This window comes from Rutidosis leptorrhynchoides, chromosome 6 (genome assembly GCF_046630445.1).
Source record: "Rutidosis leptorrhynchoides isolate AG116_Rl617_1_P2 chromosome 6, CSIRO_AGI_Rlap_v1, whole genome shotgun sequence".
Classification (NCBI taxonomy): domain Eukaryota; kingdom Viridiplantae; phylum Streptophyta; class Magnoliopsida; order Asterales; family Asteraceae; genus Rutidosis; species Rutidosis leptorrhynchoides.
In genome coordinates this window covers 350908190-350933913 of record NC_092338.1, presented here as the reverse complement: position 1 = coordinate 350933913, position 25724 = coordinate 350908190, and the positions used below count along the sequence as shown (strand labels likewise).

General features: G+C 29.1%; 1 protein-coding gene across 1 annotated transcript; it reads right to left on the bottom strand.

Moving 5' to 3' along the window:
- Positions 1-6857: 6857 nt before the first annotated feature.
- Positions 6858-10043, bottom strand: LOC139854792 (uncharacterized). Its single transcript, XM_071844075.1, has 3 exons — positions 9914-10043; positions 9110-9243; positions 6858-8102 (listed from the first exon to the last, which is right to left on the bottom strand). The coding sequence occupies exon 3, from the start codon at positions 8100-8102 to the stop codon at positions 6858-6860; it is 1245 nt and encodes a 414-aa protein (XP_071700176.1). The 5' UTR covers positions 9110-9243; positions 9914-10043.
- Positions 10044-25724: the final 15681 nt, after the last annotated feature.

The window sequence follows — 25724 nt, the reverse complement described above, 5'->3', positions numbered from 1 at the left end:
GTTGAGGTTGATTCCAAAATATATATAGTTTGAGTTGTGATCAATACTGAGATACATATACACTGGGTCGTGGATTGATTCAAGATAATATTTATCGATTTATTTCTGTACATCTAACTGTGGACAACTAGTTGTAGGTTACTAACGAGGACAGCTGACTTAATAAACTTAAAACATCAAAATATATTAAAAGTGTTGTAATTAAATTTTGAACATACTTTGATATATATGTATATATTGTTATAGGTTCGTTAATCAACCAGTGGCCAAGTCTTACTTCCCGACGAAGTAAAAATCTGTGAAAGTGAGTTATAGTCCCACTTTTAAAATCTAATATTTTTGGGATGAGAATACATGCAGGTTTTATAAATGATTTACAAAATAGACACAAGTACGTGAAACTACATTCTATGGTTGAATTATCGAAATCGAATATGGCCCTTTTTATTAAGTCTGGTAATCTAAGAATTAGGGAACAGACACCCTAATTGACGCGAATCCTAAAGATAGATCTATTGGGCCTAACAAACCCCATCCAAAGTACCGGATGCTTTAGTACTTCGAAATTTATATCATATTCGAAGGGTGTCCCGGAATGATGGGGATATTCTTATATATGCATCTTGTTAATGTCGGTTACCAGGTGTTCACCATATGAATGATTTTTATCTCTATGTATGGGATGTGTATTGAAATATGAAATCTTGTGGTCTATTATTATGATTTGATATATATAGGTTAAACCTATAACTCACCAACATTTTTGTTGACGTTTTAAGCATGTTTATTCTCAGGTGATTATTAAGAGCTTCCGTTGTCGCATACTTAAATAAGGACGAGATTTGGAGTCCATGTTTGTATGATATTGTGTAAAAACTGCATTCAAGAAACTGATTTCGATGTAACATATTTGTATTGTAAACCATTATGTAATGGTCGTGTGTAAACATGATATTTTAGATTATCATTATTTGATAATCTACGTAAAGCTTTTTAAACCTTTATTTATGAAATAAAGGTTATGGTTTGTTTTAAAATGAATGCAGTCTTTGAAAAACGTCTCATATAGAGGTCAAAACCTCGCAACGAAATCAATTAATATGGAACGTTTTTAATCAATAAGAACGGGACATTTCATTAGTGGGTCTGGACTTCGACCGTGTCTACATGTCAAAAATTTTGCTTATCATTTCGTGTCGAAAATTACCTACTTATCATCCTTAGGAAATTACCTGCTTATCATTCTTAGTCTAGACATGTTTTACTGCATTGACTGCATGAATAGTGTAAAGACAAAATTCATATCTTAGCGTATCTGATAATTCATATCTTAGCGCATCTGTTACTGTAGACTTGCCTGTCATATGCCGTAAATTTCTCCGTAGTCTATGAAATCTTTAGTACTATATATATAGATATTCTATGTAGTTAGAATACCATCCAATAACCGGAAATCATTTCATATCAAAAAATCCTTTATTCGCTCGTACGAAATGGAACTCGCCACTAGTTCAAGTTCCTCGAATTCCGACAGCTATTCCGATATGGAATCCCACTCAAGCTCCGAAAGCAGTGTGACTGGAATGGATCAACCAATCAGCCATCATCTATTCTGGATGAATTGGGGATGGGTTCGTAGTCTACTTAATCATTGGAGACAAGAAGAAGGCGATCCTTTACATCCACCACATTTCCCTCTTGGCGAAGAACCTGAAGCACTTACCGGCGAACCTGTCCGAAACACCATTTTTTCTCTCATTTTCAGAGTATCTAGTCACGACTATATACTATACCAAATTCTAGATCTTATTTATCCGCTTGTCCGAACCGACAATCACCCCGGAGTAATATAAGAAGTTAACGAAATTCGTGCCCGAGTTGTAGCCTTGGAAAATATGGTGCAAAACTTATCAGCTTCAGCAACATCACCGGCACCAACAGTACCACCAACAACCCAAGTTTCAACATCACATGCCTCAACATCTCATTCTGTACCTCGAGTATAATCATCATTCTACATGATGTTCTACATCATTTATCTTCGTTCGACATGATGGTTATGTAACCTCTAATATTTTAGAGATTATGTACTCTAGTTCTAACCGTAAACCAAATGAGTTTAATATCATATTAACTTATTAAATCCATGATTACATCTGAAGAAAATATATATGTATATATGTTTTCATAAAGATTGTAATTAAATTTTTTTTTGTACAAACTGTTAATGGTGAAAATATTTTAACGGGTAGGTAATACCCGAGGAATATTTAGATTTCACCTTAATAAGTTACACTGTACATTCGTCGAAGCTGATTCAACAGTCATTTACTATCCTACTTACAACCACCGATATACGTATCCGTTAACCGCAGAATAACCATTTTCATCCAATTTCATATTTGAATTTTGATTTACCAAAATCTAACAAGTGGCATAATGAAGAAAATATTGGACAAAATAAAATTTGTTAGAAACAAACAAATTAACTATGAGAAATTTTGTTAAGAATCCACGCTAACTGTTCCTAGCTAACTGTTCCTACTTCCTAGCTAACTGATTACATTTTTATTTATCGCAATTTAATTATCGCAATTTATATTCTCGCAATTTTATTTATCGTCATTTAATTTCTGTTATTTATTTTACGCACTTTAAATATCGGGACACGTATACAAGGTTTTGACATATCATATCGACGCATCTATATATATTATTTGGAATAACCATAGACACTCTATATGCAGTAATGCTTGAGTTAGCTATACAGTGTTGAGGTTGATTCTAGAATAATATATATACTTTGAGTTGTGATCAAGTCTGAGACATGTATACAATGGGTCACGATACGTATTAATTAATTCGAATATTATATATGAATTATTGAATTACTAACTGTGGACTACAAACATTGGACAACTAAAATGAATTAAAATATTGATTATAACATATGAAACTAAACATCTCTTCAAGCTTGCCACTTGATTTCATCTTAAACCTCATTTGTATATTGACGATTACAATCTGCGTTCAAACCTTTCATGATTCTTGAAAACACCTCAATCGAGAGGATGAACCAACCGCACTTCATCTATGGAAGGAAAGACTTATGCATATAGTTATGCACCTACTTTTGGAACCTAAGTAGAAGTTATGATTCCTTGGCGTTGTTATTACCGAAAATAACTTTACAATCCCTCTCCAAATTAGCCAATTTTGTCACAGCTCCAACAAATCAACTTCGACTTTCATTCGTATTAGTCTTATTATAACCCTGATATATAAGTTCGCTTTTCGTCATCGTTACCAAGGAACCGTTTATATTCCACCACATTAGCAGTAAACTTACCCGCAACTTCATTACTCATCGGCTTAAGTCTCTGAGAAGAACCATTATATTTGTTCATTAAAACCTTATCATATACTCAACCACATCTTATAACGAAAAATTACCATACCAATTATCGAGAATTAACAATCAGTATTTTAAAATCTCGCAGCATGTCTACATCAACAGTTATATGTATACATATAACATTTATCTTTTAGAATTATGATCTTCCGTTATGAAATTCCAAAAAGCACCTAGTCTACGAATCAAAACTCGGAATGTTGAAAAAGCTGAACGAAGCAGCAAAAACTGTAAACGATCTTAACAGTCGAAAGTTTGATGATAAAGAATAGTGGCTGAAAAAGCTCAAAAGATGAGAAAATTTGGTACTGAAAAACGAATTGAGCAAACCATGAAGGAGACCAAGGACAAATACAAGGACCAAACCCTGTATTTAAAGAATCCTGATGATTCTGTTTCTGATGAAATCTTTAGCAAATACCTTACTCCTTAATCACTCTAAAACATTGTGAATGAATTTCTTCATCACACTTTGAATCTAAAATTCTACGATGTTATCGTATCTTTCATTGTAAATATCCTCAATATTTCTGAAGATATCTTCATAAATATTCTTGTCCGATATTAATTATCTCTCCGCTCCATCTGTGTTATTTCATAAAAGGAAACTATTTTAGTTTCTGTATTCTGTAAATCTTCGAATTTAAAATATGAATGTTTTGAAGTGGTGTTGGGAACTGAAGCATGAGTTAGTATAATATAATGACACTTGATCAACGTAATTATATTACAGTAAGTCATGCTGAGTTTTTAATGGAACTTGATGATTCACAGACCATAACGTCATCAGGTGCCATGTTACACGACTCTTACATTCTATCTAATCTCCGAACATATCAAGAACATATTTTTTTGATAATTCGATATTTTCTCTTGAATTCTGGTAATTTAACCAATCAAGATCGTGCTATCACAATTTCTTTCTTAGAACATTAACTATGTTCATTCTGAATTTCATACCTACGAATTCTGGACCATTATTCGCTTAATTTAAAGTCAGGAAGAGAAAACAGGAGCATGAAGCTCCGATATATAGGGGAAAATACAAAGCCCGATAACAACACAAAAATTACAAACCGTGTATATCAATGTTTCTTGCAACATAAAGACACGGGAGAATTAAAAATACTATAACCTCAAGAGCGAAGTAGAAGAAAACAGATTCCTCCGGTGGAAGTTGGAAAAGGAGAATGATTGTTGCGATAGTAAGGATAAGGACATGAATCGGAACTGGATTAAGCATTTTCACAATCTTTTGAAATTGAGAATTGAGTATAGGAGTGGTAAAAGTAATGGAACGGAAGAAGTTAATTTATAGTGATAAATCAGACAGAGCAATCGAGACAGATCATCGCAGTTAACCAAAGAGGATTCTAATTTCCTTAATTACCGAAGAACCAAATCCTATTACTAAATTTCCTTTAAATTCCTTGAAATCCGGAAATCAACCGTGACTACGTCATCGATTAAGACAAACCTACATTTACTCATTTCACTCTTTTGCGATAGCTTCACTCGTACTCTTCATATAAATGAATTGTTTTATCCATAATACTCATTAATGATAAAAACTCTAATTTCTAGCTCGTATGCGTCATGAAAACATACTTATTGTCAGTCATGACCATCCTAATCAAATTTCGGGACGAAATTTCTTTAACGGGTAGGTACTGTGACGACCCAGAAATTTCTGACCAAATTTAAAGTTGATCTTTATATGATTTCGACACGATAATCAAAGTCTGTAATGTTGAGTCACGAAAACTTTGGAACAGTTTACATGAATGCAAATACTCTTTAACCAATTCCGACGATTTACGAACGAGTGTGTGTAAATAAATGTGAATCTATATATATATATATATATATATATATATATATATATATATATATATATATATATATATATATATATATAAACAAATGTTTATATAATAAATTAATTTAATAAAATATACTTTAATCAATTAGAATTAAAAATTTAAAATAAAGTATAAAGTAATTAAGTTGTTATTAAAATAAATACATATAAGTAGATATATGATATTATTATAAATCTATATAGCCACAAATATAAAAAAAATTCTATTAATAACTATTATATTGAAATAATTGTAAAATATATAAATTAAATATTCAATAGATGTATTCATATAATATATGATATAATATATGATATAAATTGTAATATAAATATATTAAATGAAATTACAAGTTTAATTATAATTATTATATGATTATTATTACATTCATTATTATTATTATTAATATTAATATCAATAATTTTAAAATTATAATATTAAAATTTTTACATTTGATTTGTTAATATCATTACTATTATAACTAGTAGCAAAGTTATAATTTTAGTTATATGATTAATATTAGTAATATTATTAAATATTAATATTACCATTTTCATTAAGAATTATTATTATTATTATTATTATTATTATTATTATAAGTTATTATTATTATCATTATTGTAATTGTGATTATTAGAAAATAATACATTTTATTATTATGAACATTAATAATATAATTATAATCATTTTTATTATTATGTGTATTATTATTATTTATTTATTATTATTAATATAATTATTACTATTATTATTACTAATACATTTATTGATTTAATTATTAGTATTTATTATATAATTGATAATGCAAGAAAATCGTAAGATTCAGCTGTAGGTTGCTATCAAACTGTATCCTAATTTTGTTTGTGTCTAACATCCAGTACAAAAAGATTCCAAGTGTTTCATTATCAGACAAAATCAGTTAGAGCTGATTATTATTATTTTTTTGATTTATTTATATTCTGACAGAATATTGAGTTGTCGGGTAAATCAAGCTACAAAACAAAGGTAAATTGAGTCAATTTAGTTGAAATAATATCTGATAACCTCTATATAATACGCTAATATTGCAACTCGAGTTAAAAAATAGCAGAAATCAAATTAATATTTGAAGAACAAAGTATAAACTGCTCTGTTCTTGTTAATTTTATCAAAAGCTCGAATTCTAATTTCATTTTTAAATTCTTAAATGCAGTTATGTTAGAAATTAATTACTAAAACTAACTGCAAAGTCTCAATCTCCAATTTTTTCCATTGAATTCAAAGTTTAAGGATGACGTGAGAAGGCTGTATACAAGTTCAGGGACGACGAACGTAATTTTGTCTTTTTGTTACACAAAAATGCCCTTTGGACAAAAAAATGCTGGAGCTACATATCAGAGTCACAAAGGAAAATGCCCTCAACAAAGAATACAAATAAACTGGGGCAACGAGGAAGCTCACAATTAGAAAGCAACCGACTAGACAAAAAATATCTATAAACGAGCCTCCCTTACCAACCCGATAAACCTTAAAACAAACTAACCATTATAAAACCGAATACTACACGATAAAAACATGAACCAAAGCAAACGAACTAAGAGAAATCAACCTCTAGATCCCGCCCTTTTCAACTTGCCATTAACCGTCTCTTTCGAAATGTTCTTCCCGGACCGATTCTCTATCTTGTAAGATAACACATTGGCGGATCCATCACCCGGTTCTCTCTCCTCGGCCAAACGTGTCATTATTTCATCGAATGCCGCGAAAGACTCCACATACTTTTTTTCATTCTCGTTTGCCGACCGATCGTCGTCTCTACCATCTTGAATCCCTAAAAACAAGTTTTGAATTGCGTCGTCTCTATCACGAATATGTATATAACCACCCCCTAACTCCGAGGCAATTTCAGGATTATAATATATTGATATATCACGAGCAACATCCACATAAAAGATAGCATCTTTCAAATCATCAATTTCATCCCACTTTACCATCATAACCTCCAAGTCATTGAAGTGTTCAAGTTGCACGTCTTCCGATAATATGTCAGTCAAGTCCCATTTGTTTAAGCATTCCATTTCATCCCACTTTATACAAGTCGTGTCCAATTCAAATAAATACACATCATCAACCTTTTTAGTTTTGTCATGAAAACCAACTCTAATGTTGAACAATTTTGTACCATATCCTTTCAAAATAGAAATCCAACGAAAACATCCATAGTTAGAAAGATTAGGGCAAACCCCAAATACTAGCAGTTTTATCATAACTTCTCTACCCTTATTAACTACATCAACAACTTGAACAACCATTTGTCTAAAATACCCGTTGGCATTTAATGCATATATCTTACCATTACAATAAGTTAAGCTACGTAGTAATCTTCCATCATGTGTTAATCTCTTTAGCTGCTTAGCGTACGACAATTCAGACCAGCTTAACATTCTTTCGTAATCTAGCTGGCAAAAAACAAATGTGCATTGATCTGATCTAGTAAGAAGAAGGATTGAAGTGGGATCATCGGGTGGGGCCGTCAAACAACATTCATCGATCGATTTACCATCTCCGTTTTTTAAAGTCAAAGGAGGAAGATGAATAATCTTTAAAGTCAAAGGGTTCCAAAGAGACCAAATATCGTTTTGTGGATGGTTAGAAAGAATTAACCAGCCATGGAAACACGCTCGGATACGTCGTCCCCCGGGTATTCGATATTGATATTTAATCAACGGATCGTGTAGGGTGGAGTAAATCTCATCGCCAATGTCATCTTCATCATTAAGATTTTGAACAACAAACCATGGATATTTGGATGACATAGGAGGCAATTTTGGACCGCTATAAACCTCCATCTAACATGTTCATAAACCATATATCAGTTTGCATTTAATTACATGAAAAGCAGCAAATATATTCAGATGCTAATGTATGATCAATGAGTTTAAGATTAGATTCTTTGTTCAGATGTCTAAATAATCACCTGCAACAAATAACACCACCCCACCCCCCCCAAAAAAAAAAAAAAATTTATTGATACCAGGCCACTATAATTAGCATAGCCCAATTTACCATTACCCGACATATGGCTAATACATGTAAAAGATAGTATTATTTTAGAGGATACAAGGCTCAAATTTCACAAGTACCCGAAAGTTACATACTTGGTGTGATAATTAATTATCAGAATTTTAGTAAAAAAAAGTACTAACTCAATTTACAAACTCTGTGATAAAAGGACTCCATTTTTATCGACTGTCATCTAAAAGTCTTGATATTTACAAATTAGAATCCAAAAGAGGCTTGATTTATCAATATTTACTAGTAATTAGTGGTAAAGTACAAAACCAGTTTACAAATTCGTTGTGATAACAAAAACTTGATTTTTACCAAACTATCATCCAAAAACCCTTGATATTTGATAAAATTTTAGTTCTTTGTAATACGAACCCAATTTACAAACTCGGTGTGATAAAAAGACTTGATTTTTATGTTGCTTTCATCCAAATGCTTTGATTTTTATGAACTGCCTGCCCAAAAAGGTCTAAATATTATCAAGATTTTAGTAATTGGTAGTACCACGACGACAATTTGAAGATTCGGTGTGATAAAAAATCTGGATTTCATCAAACTAAAACATAAAAAGTCTTGATTTTTATTTTTATAAAAAAAACATATAAAAAAGGATTGATTTTTTAATAACAAGTAATAATAGTAGTGTATGAACCCAATTTACAAACTTGGTGTATAAAAAGGCTTGATTTTTATAGGAAAAAAATCAAAAATTTTGGTAAAGCGTAGTAGTTATTCTTACCGAGATTAGTGGATGGATATATTTAGAGTTTATAGATCGAATTCATACCTCGAAATTTAACGCTGATGATTTCAAACACTCAACCGAACTGAATTTGTTCCAAGTTCGATTTATCGATCAAAAGCTAAACTGAATCATTGGGTTTAAGATTAGATTCCTTGTTCAGATGTTAAAATAATCACCTGCACCACATATTGTTAATAAAAACTAAAAAGTTTATTGATAAATGGCTAAAACAAATATTTACCGCCACTTACATGATGTGATAATTATCAAAATTTTAGTTTAAGTAGTACTAACTCGATTTACAAAACTCTGTGATTCAAGGTCTATTTTCATCGACTATCATCTAAAAGTCTTTATTTTTACACATTACCATCTAAAAAAGACGAAATATCATCAATGCAGTATTTAGTAAAGTAGGAAACCAGTTTACAAAAACACTCAATTTTATGAACTAATATCATCTAAAAGAATTGATTATTACAAATTAGCACCAAAAAGGACTTAATTATCAATGTATCAGTATAATAGCATTACCCAACCAGGTTACAGATTTGTGGTGATAATAAAAACTTGATTTTTTAATTGGAACTTATGGCTTTTATAAAAAATCAAATATAACATAAAAAGTCTTGATTTTTATGAAACAAAAACATCTAAAATAGGATTGATATTAATAAAACAAGTAATAATAGTAGTGGTACGAACCCAATTTATAAACTTGGTGTAATAAAAAGTCTTAAAGATCATAGTAAAATCCTTGATTTTAATCAAAATTTTGGTGAAGAGTAGCAGTTGTTCTAACCGAGATTAGTGGATAAAATTAGGGTTTACAGATTGAAAACATACCTCAAAATTCACCGCTGATAGTTTGAAACACTCAACCGAAAAGAATTTGTTCCAATTTCGATTTATCGATCAAAAAGCTTATTTTAGACTTTATGTGAATGTGAATTTGGGAAGACACCCATATATATTTATTTACTTTTAGTTAATTACAAAAATATAATATAAATATTCCTTTTTAACATAGAGTTTCCTTATTTATAGGTTTTGTACTCCTTATCGATCGATGTTTAATTATGGTAGGTTAAAGTTATAAGGAATGAGGAGAATATTCAAATGAATCTTAAAATTTAGTTGAGATACAAGGGATGAATTTCTATCCCTTAGATTGATTTTGGTGAATGGCTTATACTAAAAGTTACAACATATAGGTATTTTGGGTGGAGGAGCATTTTCGTTCATTCATTAACAATTATACATTACAACCCAACTCTCGATCTTCATTAAATCGATCTCATTCTTCACACACAAACTCACACATTTACGTTCTAGGTTTCAACAACGATATCAATATTCCTTCGATCCACACCAATCAAATCGGCTATTATCAACAATCATCAACAACAATCAACAATAATCGATCTATATTCAATCATAATCTATCAACAATGGCTAAATCAGACGACTCTCGGAGCAAAAAATCCCTCTTCGGCTAAAAAACAAGCTCCCGCCAATTGTACTGGCAATTTTAACATGTTTAATTGATGTTCGTTTATAATCAATGAAAATACTTGTGGGCGGCCCAGGACGGCCTCGTTGGGAGTGGTCTTATAGACTCAAAAAACCAACATTACGATATTACATAAAAAGACATACCCCTCATGGACTATGGTCGACTACAATAGCACAAAAATACCTCTATAGATCAACGAAAAAATAAGGCCATTAGCCAAGAACAAAAACATCCATCCAACAATTCATCAACAGTACCTAACACTCATGCTTCTCGGAGCAAAATCCATGATTATGACGACCATACATAGTGTTGATAAGAGAATCATAACTGTTGGTTGAAAGTTGGTTAATGAACTAAACGACAAAGTTAAGTATGATGATTAACCAAAGAATATGTTTTGATGATGACACATACATATGCATAAGTGATGACCGACATCTTAACATAAAACACGCAAGGTCACTAATCCATACTTTATCTTGCAAATGACCAAGTCAAATGTGACGACCCAGAAATTTCTGACCAAATTTAAACCTAACCTTATATGATTTCGACAAGATAAGCAAAGTATGTAATGTTGAGTATCGAAAACTTTGGAACAATTTACAGGAATGCAATTGCCCTTTGACTATTCCCGATGATTCACGAACATTTGTGTGTAAATAAATATGTAAATAAATGTGTGTGTATATATATATATATATATATATATATATATATAGGTGTGTGTGTGTGTGTGTATATTAATTCGTGTTAATATAATATCAATTAATCTTGTGATTTAAACATGTAAAGTAATTTACAAGATAATAAGATATTATTAAAATAAATAAATATATATATATATATATATATATATATATATATATATATATATATATATATATATATATATATATATATATATATATATATATATATATATATATATATATATATATATATATATATGAGATTTGATATGAATAAATTGTTATATCAATATTAATATTATTACTTTCATTGCTATTATCAATATTAATATTAATATTAGAATCAGTATTATTATTAATATTATAGATATGATATTTGATATATACATAAACTATTATATTATTATTATTATTATTAATTGTAACTAGTATTATTATAATTAGAATTAATATAATTAGTATTATTATTATAATTGTCATTAATAATATAAGTATTAAATTCATTAAGATTAATATGATTTATTATTATTACTACCCCTATTATTATTATAAATATTATTATTATTATTAGTATTTAAATTATTATTAATCTAATTATAAATATTAATAACAATTATATAACTCATAGTACAAATTAAGGACTTAAATCAATTACACTTACCTATCTCACTGTTCTAAATTTTGTATCTGTCCCTAAAATCATCGCATATCATATTCACTTGTACGAAAATACTTATTTCCACTGTCTGATTCCTAATCTTTTTGTTTTCCTCTCCTTTGTATTTTGATTCCTGTCGACCTCTGAATTCTCTTATAGTAATCGACCAATTGTGATTTTATATCACTCATTCAATTCTCCATTCCAATTATCAATTGTGAATTGCAAATCAAATTAATATCTGTAATTAAAAACGAAGAAGAACAGTTGTTCCCCTGTTCGTGTCACTTTTTATAGAAACCCTCGAAATCGATTACCATTTTAAAAACTAAAAATGCAGGTTTGTTAAGAGTCCTCTGAACGTACTATATGTAGAATTTCATGTTTCAATTCATCGTATTGAGTATTAAATTTTGAGTCAAAGATCAATTTCAAAAAAAGTCAAAACAATCGTTCTTGATGAAATTCGTAATCAATTGGATGTTTCAAGTCCAATTGAAGATGGAGAAAGATTCTAATGTTGATTTCAAATCATTTTCGTATTATATTCATGGTCTAAAAGTTTATAATATATCGAATTGGACTTCGAGTTCAAACGGGTTTTAAATGTCTGCTTCTGTTTTATATTTTTTTTCTCTTCTCTGATTGAATTAAATCATCAAAACAGTAGTTACGTTGCAAATCTCAATTCATAATTTATATACTTAGACTGAGTTTAGGTTTGAACCCTGGTCGTTTTTTTTAACTGATGAAGAAGAAGGATAGAAATCAGAAACATAAATGGTTTATATTTATCATAAGGTAGCTTATAACAGATAAACATACACAGAGGAACGGTTAAGAAGGGTGACGGGTGAGTGAGAGGTCTCGGGTTCGAGTCCCGTCGCAGACAGTTTATTTTTTTTAATGCTCCTAAGGTATTAATTGATATTTTAATTATTATTATCATTATCATTATTATTATTATTATTATTATTATTATTATTATTATTATTATTATTATTATTATTATTATTATTATTATTATTATTATTATTATGTTTATTATTATTATTATTGTTATTGTTATTATTATGATTAATATTATTATTAGAATTATAATCATGCTTATAAGTATTAAAATCCTTATTACCATTATTATTACTAAAATTATTATTAATATTAGCGTTAGTATTATTAATTTTATCATTTTAGTGTTATTATTAAGCAGGATGGTTATTGATAGTATCACTAATAATAAAACTGTTATTGTTATGATTTTTAATACGCTAATAACATTAATATTATAAAGTTAGTAATAAAAGTTAATATGGTAAAATTATGGAAAATAATTTTGAATTTGATTGGGAAATTAAGTTATATGAATTGTATTTATAAGTTGTGAAATTAAAAACGAAGTTTATGATAATTTTGATTATTATTATTACCACTATGATTATTAATATTATTATCATGAGTACTATTTAATGAACCATTACTAAAATTATCATTAGTAGTAATAAAATAGTTAAAATTATTATTATTATTATGTATTAAGTATTATTATCAAAATGGTTATTACCCTCATTACTAAATTTTTCATTTTATTAAAAACTATTATAATTATCATTATTATAAGATTTAGTATTAAAATTATCATTAACAGTAAAGATTAATATTTTTATAGTTATTATTATACCATTACAATTATCTCTAAGATTATTAACATTATTATTTTTATTAGTAATAACAAGTATTATCATTTTTACCATTACAAATATTAATTTAAGTATTATTACAATTACTAGTTTCAACAAATAATTGATATATATATATATATATATATATATATATATATATATATATATATATATATATATATAACATACATAACTTAAATATATTAATGCTTTTTATATACAAAAAGAATACACTTAATGAAATAATGAAAAATATATATAAGTTAATAATATAAAAGTTAAGTCGCTAATAGTAAATACATATATACTTGTTCGATTTCATTTACGTATATTAATAAATATACAAATGATATAGGTTCGTGAAACCGAGGCAAAACCCTACACTTGTTCTATGACATCATATGTATTTTTACTACAAAATACAATATGGTAAGTTCATTTGATTCCCTTTTACTCTTTACATTTTTGGGACTGAGAATACATGCGATGTTTTTATAACTGTTTTGTTAAATGCTTTTGAAATATATTTTGAACTGCGAATACATGAAATACTTTTATAACTGTTTTACGAAATAGACACAAGTAATCGAAACTACATTCTATGGTTGAATTATCGAAATCGAATGTGCCCTTTTTATCATGTCCGAAGTTTTCCCGGAATGATGGCGAATTTATCATGTCTGAAGTTTTCTCGGAATGATGGCGAATTTATCATGTCCGAAGTTTTCCCGGAATGATGGCGAATTTATCATGTCCGAAGTTTTCCCGAAATGATGGCGAATTTATCATGTCCGAAGTTTTTCCGGAATGATGGCGAATTTATCATGTCCGAAGTTGTCCCGGAATGATGAGGATATTCTATATGCAATTTGTTAAGGTCGGTTACCATGTGTTCACCATATGAATTATTTTTGTCTCTATGCATGGGACGTATATTTATGAGAAATGGAAATGAAATTCTTGTGGTCTATTAAAATGATGGAAATGATTATTTATGTTAAACTAATGAACTCACCAACCTTTTGGTTGACACTTTAAAGCATGTTTATTCTCAGGTATGAAAGAAATTTTCCGCTGTGCATTTGCTCATTTTAAAGATATTACTTGGAGTCATTCATGACATATTTCAAAAGACGTTGCATTCGAGTCGTTGAGTTCATCAAGATTATTATTAAGTCAATTATAGTTGAATATATTATGAAATGGTATGAATGCCGTCAAATTTCGATGTAATGAAAGTTTGTATTTTAAAAAACGAATGCAATGTTTGTAAAATGTATCATATATAGGTCAAATACCTCGCGATGTAATCAAATGTAATGTATTCGTCCTTATGGATTGGGACGGGTCACGACATCAAACATAGCTTAAAAATATAATTAAAAGATCAGCAACATACACGATCAAAGGCACGGTCGACCACATAGCCAGCCGCAGAACCTCAAACTAAATTGCAACGCAGTTTTGTGAAAACAAGTTGCAAGGTCGCCACTACGGTCAATCGTAGTGCGACCGCAGTTTTCTCTGTTACCACTTTTGACCAAATTAAGTTTGACTAGTTTCCGACATCTATAATTTATGAAACCTTTCTCAATATGCTTAGAATAGATGCCTTCTCCATACTCAATTGAGTTTTGGTCATCAAAACACTAATCGTGGTTAATTACGCCTAATGACATCTTAATGATAAATTAACCAAGATTAAGCATAACACATGAGTGTTAAAAAACAACTTGTGATCTTAAATATTATCTAGGCATCCTTAGTATGATCATTAAGTACCAACACACTTAAGCCAATGTCACTAGAACAACAATTACTATTAAAGATGACTTACTGACTAATTAAGGCTAAATGAAGAATAATACTTTCAAGTATAACTAATAAAGACTTGTAATCCTAAAATACACTTAGATACATTTAGGATGGTCATCAAGTCCTAACTAGAGATTGCTCTTCCCTTGTGCATGTGTTGGACATTAATGTGTGCTTACACATTAATCATGCAATATGTTATATTGCAAGTAAGCTTACTAAAAGCTTAAATCATAAGTTGTGTAAATATCTATATGATTGATCTTAGAGTAACTAGCTCTTACTATGTGTGAGTATTACTTGCTACTTGCTAATATGTTTAATACTCATAAATTTGTCAACTTGATTAATATGCTTGCTATGTGCTTACTAGTTAGGATTCAAGTAACTAGCCTACTCCAACAAATTAAGTGTAAAATGGTTCACAATGAAATTATGATCAATTGTTTACTTGGTCTTGTCTAAGTAACAAATTGTGATTGCTTGTTCAAGTATGACTTAACTTTGATGTCTCTACATACTTAATGATTATCTTAGAAAGACATCATTCAATTAATCTACATAAGCTTAAAATGAACATGATTTGTGATTAATTGGAACTAGAAAGTTAATGACATATTGACTAGTCTTTAGAATTGAACCAAATGCATTAAAGTGACTAACTAAGTCTTAACCAAACTGAGATTTCCCAAAATATCAATCAAGACACTTCTCCAAGAATGTTGGGTTTACCACTATTGGAGTGTTATGTCACTTTCACACAATAAGACCAAATCTCACACACTTAATGCATATAGTACTTGTAAAAGATGTTTGGTTTCTTTTGCAGGTGTTGGAAGGAGTAAATGTGCCAAAATGTGGTGTTTAAATTTGAGTCAAACGGCTATACAACAGATACTAATTTTGGACTGGAACACGCACGGTCGAACCACGGTCGACCGTGCTGGCAACCGTGTGTCAATGGCTATTTTTTGAATCCTACTATAAAAGGCAAGCATTGAAGAGCATTTGAAGCTGACCCTCTTGCATATTTCAAAAGCTTATTTTCAGAGATCACAAGGGCTCTAATTACTACTCAAATGTGATCAAGTAAGAGAAGATTCTATGATCTTATATATATATATATATATATATATATATATATATATATATATATATATATATATATATATATATATATATATATATATATATATATATATATATATATATATATATATATATATAGAATTTGGTTGTTGTAAACTTACTAATCAAAATCATTAATCTTGTGAGTTTACTTAGTGTAATGTATGTCCTAGTATTCTCATAGGATCATCATTGCAAAGTGTATGTCGTAACCCGTCTTAATCCATAAGGACGAATACAATAACATATGATTACATTGCGAGGTATTTGACCTCTATATGATACATTTTACAAACATTGCATTCGTTTTTAAAAGACAAACTTTCATTACATCGAAAGTTGACGGCATGCATAACATTTCATAATATATCCAACTATAATTGATTTAATAATAATCTTGATGAACTCAACGACTCGAATGAAACGTCTTTTGAAATATGTCATGAATGACTCCAAGTAATATCTTTAAAATGAGCAAATGCACAGCGGAAGATTTCTTTAATACCTGAGAATAAACATGCTTTCAAGTGTCAACCAAAAGGTTGGTGAGTTCATTAATTTATCATAATCAATCATTTCCAATAATTTTAATAGACCACAAGATTTTCATTTCCATTTTTCATAATCACCATATAGCAATTCTGCATAAAAATCATTCATATGGATTGAACACCTGGTAACCGACATTAACAAGATGCATATAGAATATCCTCATCATTCTGGGACTCCCTTCGAACATGTTAATTTCGAAGTACTAAAGCATCCGGTACTTTGGATGGGGCTTGTTGGGCCCAATAGATCAATCTTTAGGATTCGTGTCAATTAGAGGCCAGTTCCCTAATTCTTAGGCTACCAAGCTAAAAGGGGCATATTCGATTTCGATCATTCAACCATAGAACGTAGTTTCAATTACTTGTGTCTATTTCATCAAATATTTATAAAAGCACATGTATTCTCAGTCTCAAAATATATATATTGCAAAAGCATTTAAAAATGGAGCAAATGAAACTCACAATACAATATTTTGTAGTAAAAATATTCATACGACGATACTGAACAATACATGGTTGGCCTCAGATTCACGAACCTATATCAATTATATATATTAAAATATATAATGAACATATAATGATATTCAACCCAGTTTATATATTAATTATATAATATATTACTTATTTAAATAGTAATGTATTTATTATTCCAAATGTTATATATATCTATATATGTTATTTTTATATTAAAATAGTAAATTAGATATACTTATGATATATGTAATAATTTTATTGTTATATAAATATCTTTTGTTTGAAAAAATAATAATTATAATAGTACTAAAATAATGATAATAATAATAATAATAATAATAATAATAATAATAATAATAATAATAATAATAATAATAATAATAATAATAATAATATAGTTGTTATAATAATAAAAATGATACTAATAATAATAAAAAAGATACTAATAATAATAATGTTAAAATTAATAATCTTAATGTTAAAATAATAATTTTATATATCTTTATACTGATCCTTATGACATATAAACTTTATAGTAGTAATTAATATCTTATATCATTTTTTTATTATTTTAATATCAGGATTTATATTATGTTTATAACCTAACTATAATTTTATTAACCTCTAGCTAATACTTTTAAATTCTAAGATCATCATATTAATATTAAAACTAACTTACTTAATAATAATAACAATAATAATAATAATAATAATAATAATAATAATAATAATAATAATAATAATAATAATAATAATAATAATAATAATAATAATAATAATAATGATAGATATAATAACGATAATGGTTTTACTCATAATGATACTACTAATAATAACCTAAATGATAATGCTAATGATAATACTTATAATAATAATAATAATGATAATCATAATAATAATAATCATACTTGGAACTATAATAATAATAATAATAATAATAATAATAATAATAATAATAATAATAATAATAATAATAATAATAATAATAATAATAATAATAATAATAATAATAATAAATGATTGTTAATACTTATATTAGTTAATAATAATAATAATTATACTAATAACACTTAATGATATTACTTAATAATAACTAAAAGGATAATAATAATACTCATATTATTAATACTAACATAGTAATACTGATGTGCGCAGAGGTGTATATGAAATAGCTTATATTTTACTAGGAAAAACTATTAAATATGCTACAATTTTACACAAGTTATTTATTTATTTATCGAGTGGATATACTTAAACCTTGCTACAACACTTATAGGCAGTGTACCTAATCATACAATAGTGTAGTTTTTAGTAAGTCCGGTTCGTCCACAGGGAATCTTTTAAACAAAGCTTAACGCTATATTAGTTTTAATTTATAAAAATACAAATATATAAATAAGTAATATTATTATTATAAAGGGGGGTTTTTACCGTTTAATGACCGGTTTGTCGATTTTTAAAACTTTAGTCGCAGTTAAAACCTAATGTAAAATATTAAAAATAAATACAAGACTTAATTTAAAGCGTAAAGTAAATAACGATAATGAAATTGCGATAAATAAAAGTGCGATAAAATAAAATTGCGATAATTAAAAAGTACGATAATTAAAAGTGCAATTAAATAACAATAAATAAAAGTGCGATAATTAGAAGTGCAATTAAATATAAAATAAAGGAAATTAAATATGAAATAAAAGAATTATGCTTATTTAAACTTCCGTAATCATGATGTTTGACGTGTTGATTTTTAGTTTTATGCCCATGGGTTAATTGTCCTTTGTCCTGGATTATTTAATATGTCCGTCTGGTTTTTGTCCATAACAGTCCATCAGTCATAAATATAAAGTGCGAGTATCCTCGTCAAATTATCCTTATACCCGAAGTCAAATATTCCAACTAATTGGGGACTTAAACTGTAACAAGATTTTAATACTTTATTTAATAATTACACCAGGTTATCGACTGCGTGTAACCCAAGGTTTTAATACTTTGTTATCAATTATGCCAAGTGTCCTTGTACATAATTTCACCACTGTTTTAATAATTCTAGTGACTATTAATCCATTCCCGTGTCCGGTTAAATGAACTATTATTCGTACATATAAATATCCCGCCCATCGTGTCCGATTGAGTGTATATGGTTATTTATAGGGACGTCCAATTGTAAATCTTTATATTAAAATTAACAAACTATCATTTAGTTAAACAAATATAAATCTCATTAATAGCCCATAGTCTAATTTCCACAAGTGTCATTCTTTTGTCCAAACCCCAATTATGGTACAAAGCCCAATTACCCAATTTTAGTAATTAGCCCGACATCATGATTACTTTGTTTTAAATAAGCATAATAATAACTTAGCTACGAGACATTAAATTAAAAAGGTTGAACATAACTTACAATGATTAAAAATAGCATAGCGTTACACGGACAAAATTTCGACTTATACCCTTACAACATTCGCTAACATACCCTTATTATTAGAAATTAAAATTAAAATTAAAATATAAATTATATATATATATATATATATATATATATATATATATATATATATATATATATATATATATATATATATATTTACGTATAGATAGAGAGATTGATAAAAGGATATATAAAACGTTCAGAATGCGTTAGCTTTTATAGGCATTTTTAGAATTTGGGGCTCCGCGAGTCGCGGCCCATTTGCTCTTAGAACTCCGCGAGTAGCGGAGATATCAGATCCAGCTCACACCTTTTGGATCTTTGTTTGCTGACGTTTTATTATATAAATATAATATATATATAATTTTTAAGAATTATTTATATATTATATTATATTCATGTGCATAGTTGACTTGTAATTTTTAGTCCGTTGCGTCGAGCGTTGAGAGTTGACTCTGGTCCCGGTTCCGGATTTTCGAACGTCCTTGCGTACAATTTAATATCTTGTACTTTGCGTTTTGAATCTTGTACTTTTGTAATTCTGAGACGTTTCTTATCAATAATTGGAACCACTTTGATTGTACTTTGTACTTTTGAGCTTTTTGGTCGTTTACGTCTTCAATTCGTTGAATCTGTCCGTTGTCTTCACCTTTTATTATTTAAACGAATATCACTTATAAATAGAACAATTGCAACTAAAATCTTGTCTTTCTTGAGGAATAATGCTATGAAATATATGTTCGTTTTTAGCATTATCAAATACCAATAATCTATATTATATATAATAACAAAGTCCTTTTTTCCTAATCATTTGTAAAGAATTCAAAATGGAGAAGAAGTGACCATTAGATCAAAAACTAATTTTCAATATCACCCATTAGATCAAGTGATCACTCAACATTTGTCTCTCTCTTCAAATTCAATTGTTGAGTCACCACAATACCCGTCTCCCCTTCAAAACTAAATAATTCTTACAGAGTAACTAATAAAAGAAACCTTCCTCACTAGAAAAAAAAACTTTCTCTCAATTAGATCCGGCTAATTAGCAATTACCAAATCAAATCACTAGATAATGGATGTTCGGATGTCAAAATCGCCGATTCAAAGTTTTGCTTCGATTTCACACAGAGTCATGCGATTCAAAGTTCTCCATCTGAATTTGGATTCCGTTGTTTGATTTCACGCACAGTCATGCGATCAAACTTTTCCTTTCTCAAGTCGGAAACTTCAATTTCAAAAAATTGGAATCTTATCACCGTTTAATTCAGATGGAGAAACAAATTCAAATAAAGATATCAACAATAATCATCCATTGTGAGGTAATTATTCGGTGTATTTAAAAATTTTAAAGTTAGGGGTTTCTATATATTTGATTTACGAATATCAAATAAAGATATCATGTATAATCATCCATTGTTTGGTAATCATTTGCTCTTTTATTTGATTCAAAGAGTTAGAGTTTATGATTATTTGATTTAAGATCTGTAGATTTCAATTAAACGATTTTATATATGAATGAGTTAGGGTTTATCATTTGCTCTTTTGTTCAATTCAAAGAGTTAGGGTTTATCATTTTCTCTTTTGTTCGAATCAAACAATTTTACGATTTTTATGGTTTGAAGAAAATTGTTGTCTAATGGGTATATTATGAATATGAATTTTAAAGATTTTAGATTTAAATTTTAGGGTCTGCAAGTTTTGGAAACCAACAGGGTTGATAAGTCTGTGGTATTTATAACAATATAACAATCGACTATTAAAAATCAAGTATGTTTCTGAAAAGTGATTGGATTTTGAATTATGGTTTTTTGTTTAGTTTTTGTTTACCTTCATGAAATGATGTGAAATGATGTTATATGATCTTTTCATAAGTAACGCTAACTGTTAGATGAATCAGGATACAACACCCTAGGCTAGTTCATCAGCTGGTGTGAAAGTATGTGCCGTAGTTGCATCAGGAGCAAGTATGGAGGAGGCCTTAAAAGCTACAAACGTTTTGGCTGAAGATTGTACAGGTAAGGGGACAACATGTCGTCTTGGGGTATATTTCTCTGTTCACATGTAATGTTATTTTGAATTAGACGAATACTTAAACAGTGGGTTGAGAAAAATCAAATTTTTGCTAATATACTGTTTTATTTGTTTTCCAGTTCTTCAATTCATTATGTTTGTTTTCATTTCTCCTAAAATGTTTAATGTTTTATCCACCAAGTTGTTCTTAAAGATGTCCTACAACATTTTTACCGCATGATAATCATATAAGATCTAATGGGAGGGTTCGAGATGAGCATACTCCCGTAAGTTTCTATTAGGAATGCATATGATATTCATTCCTTATAGAAATTTACAGAAGTTACTTTACAGATAGTTTTGATGGGCACAATTATGCAGCTACCTCTTAATTTCTAATATAAAATTATAAATATAGTTGCTTTAACACAAATTCTCTGGACACCTAGAGGGTTACTCGCACATCAGTTCGATTCCAGGGAAGATCTCATTAATGCAGTAATTACTTCTTCGTTCATCCCAGTGTAATATTTTTACAACCAATTTACTACTCTTTATTATTATGACACTCATATTTGTGTAGATGCCTTGCACAAAGACCAACAATCCTATTCAGAAATCAACTATGTGTAGACGGTTGTTTAAATTTTTTTTATGTCACCAACATCTGTTACTCGAACGGTATTGATTTGTTATGTTATGTTGTTAGAATTTTTTTTTTTTTGTTACTACTTACAGTATATTAGTAATTGCCTATTATTTTTAAAATTGTTTACGGGTCACGATTCGACACCGATTTCAATAGGGGTTATAAGGAAGTTTTAATAATACGTTCACTTGCTTGTGTACAATAGGTTATATTTGTGCAAAGTAAGGGATTCTAGGTGGTACAAGGTTCATTTGGTTGGTCAAATAGATTTTATAATCTATTAGTTAGATGCTCGTGTCTGACTCAGTTTGTAATACTTGTAGATGCACGGGCACATTTGGCGCACTGGGTTTCATATAAATGAATTGGAAGGAGTTGTTTATGATGATGTTCCTAAAGCTCTTGAAAGACGGCATGCTTCTGGAGTAAAGGTGGGTTCCAACTTCAGGCTCAAATTGATTTAATGAGCTTAAGTTAGATTTCAAGTTGCTTTAGTTATAATATGCTCACCATGCTTTTTGACAAACCTTGCTTGTCTCAATCACAACTGAAGGTGCCAATTTTAGCGCTTTACTTATAACTAGGTTTGATTGGATATGATTTGTCATAAACGGCATGAATAGGTAAAAATATACGTAGTTAAAGAGAGAAAGAGACCATTAGAAGTTGTGAAGAGTGATGCATACTACTCCCTAAAGTTACCAATGTAAAATCATGGGTCAGTGCATTAACTCTTTTTAACACGATTAAAATGGACAAAGTATTTGTAGATTGACCAGACCCGACCCGACTGGATCCATTTCTTCCTGTCCTAAAAATCTAAAATATATCCACTTTGAGCCTAACCAGTATTAAACCTCTATTTACAAGTGGCTATGTTGTCATTGATCAGGTCTACATTTATTCAAGTGGCAGCAGATTGGCACAAAGGCTTATATTTGGATACACTAATCACGACGACTTAAGATAACATTTATGTGGATTTTTTGACACTGCATTGGGGTAGGTTTTGATTCTTCTTAAATTTAACGACCACGTGATCTTTAAAAAAATTATATTATGAGGCTTCATCTGTCATCTAGAATTTAGTAACAAGAGATAAATAAATAGTTATATTAAAATATCATAATCCCTTGGGGTCGATAAGCCTTCAGATATTCTATTTATAACTGATTTTTTCAAGAAGCTGTGGCAGCCAAGGCAACCAAGGCAACAGAGGTTTAGTGCAACACAATCATACGAAATCACACTTGATTTAATGCAGTTTAGGGTTGCACAATGTGAATGCTTGTAGTACAATCCGTTAGTGATGTGAGTTGGATTACACTTTTAGTTTCAGCTAGAAATGCAGTATACGGTTGCACAATGTGGATAATTGTAGTACTTTGCTAGAAAATGGACCGCTTCCCGAGATTCACGGATTTGATACGATCGAGTCTTTTACAGAAATACACATATTAGTAAAGGTGGAAACTATAACAAGAAATGATGATGATTTGTTGGACTATGAAAGTCTGAAGTGAAGTTTTTATTATAGGTATGTATATGTATGTAAACACATTTTTAACGGTAAACATACACCCAATAAATTGTCCATACGTGACTCGAACTCACAACCTCAAGGTTGAGACTTAGGATAAGATTTTATTACATAATAACTATATTCATATTATAACCCGCACTCTTTTATCTTTTTATCATTTGGTAATGATCATGCATTTTATACCTCTCAAAATATGTTTTATATCTCTTATTTTAAAAACCCGCGATAAACTAGTTAATAATAACAATAATAATAATAATAACAATAACTACCTTTGAAGCTTTTCACAAAAAAATTCCTCAGACAAGGCTCGAACCCAAGACCCCTTGCTAACCTAAAAACAGTCTTAACCACTCCTCCATTCGTTCATATCTGATTTAATTAGGATGCTGTTTTCTTTTAAGCACATTTTCTGTTTTCATCTTCACAACCCATCAAAATAAATGGGTCTCGGCCCAACAAGCTAAGGAAACACAGCCCAAGTAGGAGGTTCAATAAAACAATCACGGCCCAAACATAAAACAAAAGGAATTCGGTCCAAGAGATACTTTAGCCAAATCAAATTAGATATTTATCGATATATATATTTTTTTACAGCCGTGATTTATTGGGTTCGTTTTTAGGGTATAACTCGACAATTGCAAGTTTCTTCACCTAGTCTTAAAACTTCATCATCTCACAGACCCTTCGATACTTTTTATCATCTTCATCATCTCGACTTTTATTACTGAAACATAGGAAGCTGTACAGCAGCAAGTTTATAAGGTTTTGGGTGTTTGGTTTGAAATCGTAAACAATAGCTGTAGCCTGTTGTTCGAACAGAAAGAAAAATAGTACGGTTGCAGTAGAAATAAATTAGAAGTAGTAGCAGGTTATAATGGTCTATGGTGGTGTGGTCGTTGTAGTGACCCGAACTTTTCCATGTTTATATATATTAATTGAGATTGATATTTACATGATTAAATGTTTCCAACATGTTAAGCAATTAAACTTATTAAGACTTGATTAATTGAAATATGTTTCATATAGACAATTGACCACCCAAGTTGACCGGCGATTCACGAACGTTAAAACTTGTAAAAATGACATGACGATATATATATGGATATACATATGGTTAACATGAGATTATGATAAGTAAGTATCTCCATAAGTATATTAACAATGAGTTATATACATATAAACAAGACTACTAACTTAAGGATTTCGAAACGAGACATATATGTAACGATTATCGTTGTAACGACATTTAAATGTATATATATCATATTAAGATATATTAATATATCATAATATCATGATAATATAATAATTTAACATCTCATTAGATATAATAAACAATGGGTTAACAACATTAATTGAGATCGTTAACTTAAAGGCTTCAAAACAACACTTACATGTAACGACTAACGATGACTTAACGACTCAGTTAAAATGTATATACATGTAGTGTATTTAGATGTATTAAAATACTTTTGGAAGACTTCAAGACATATATCAAAACACTCATA

Bases quoted from the DNA above. Each gene is read 5' to 3' on its own strand.
- LOC139854792 (XM_071844075.1), bottom strand. From the start codon at position 8,102: ATGGAGGTTTATAGCGGTCCAAAATTGCCTCCTATGTCATCCAAATAT.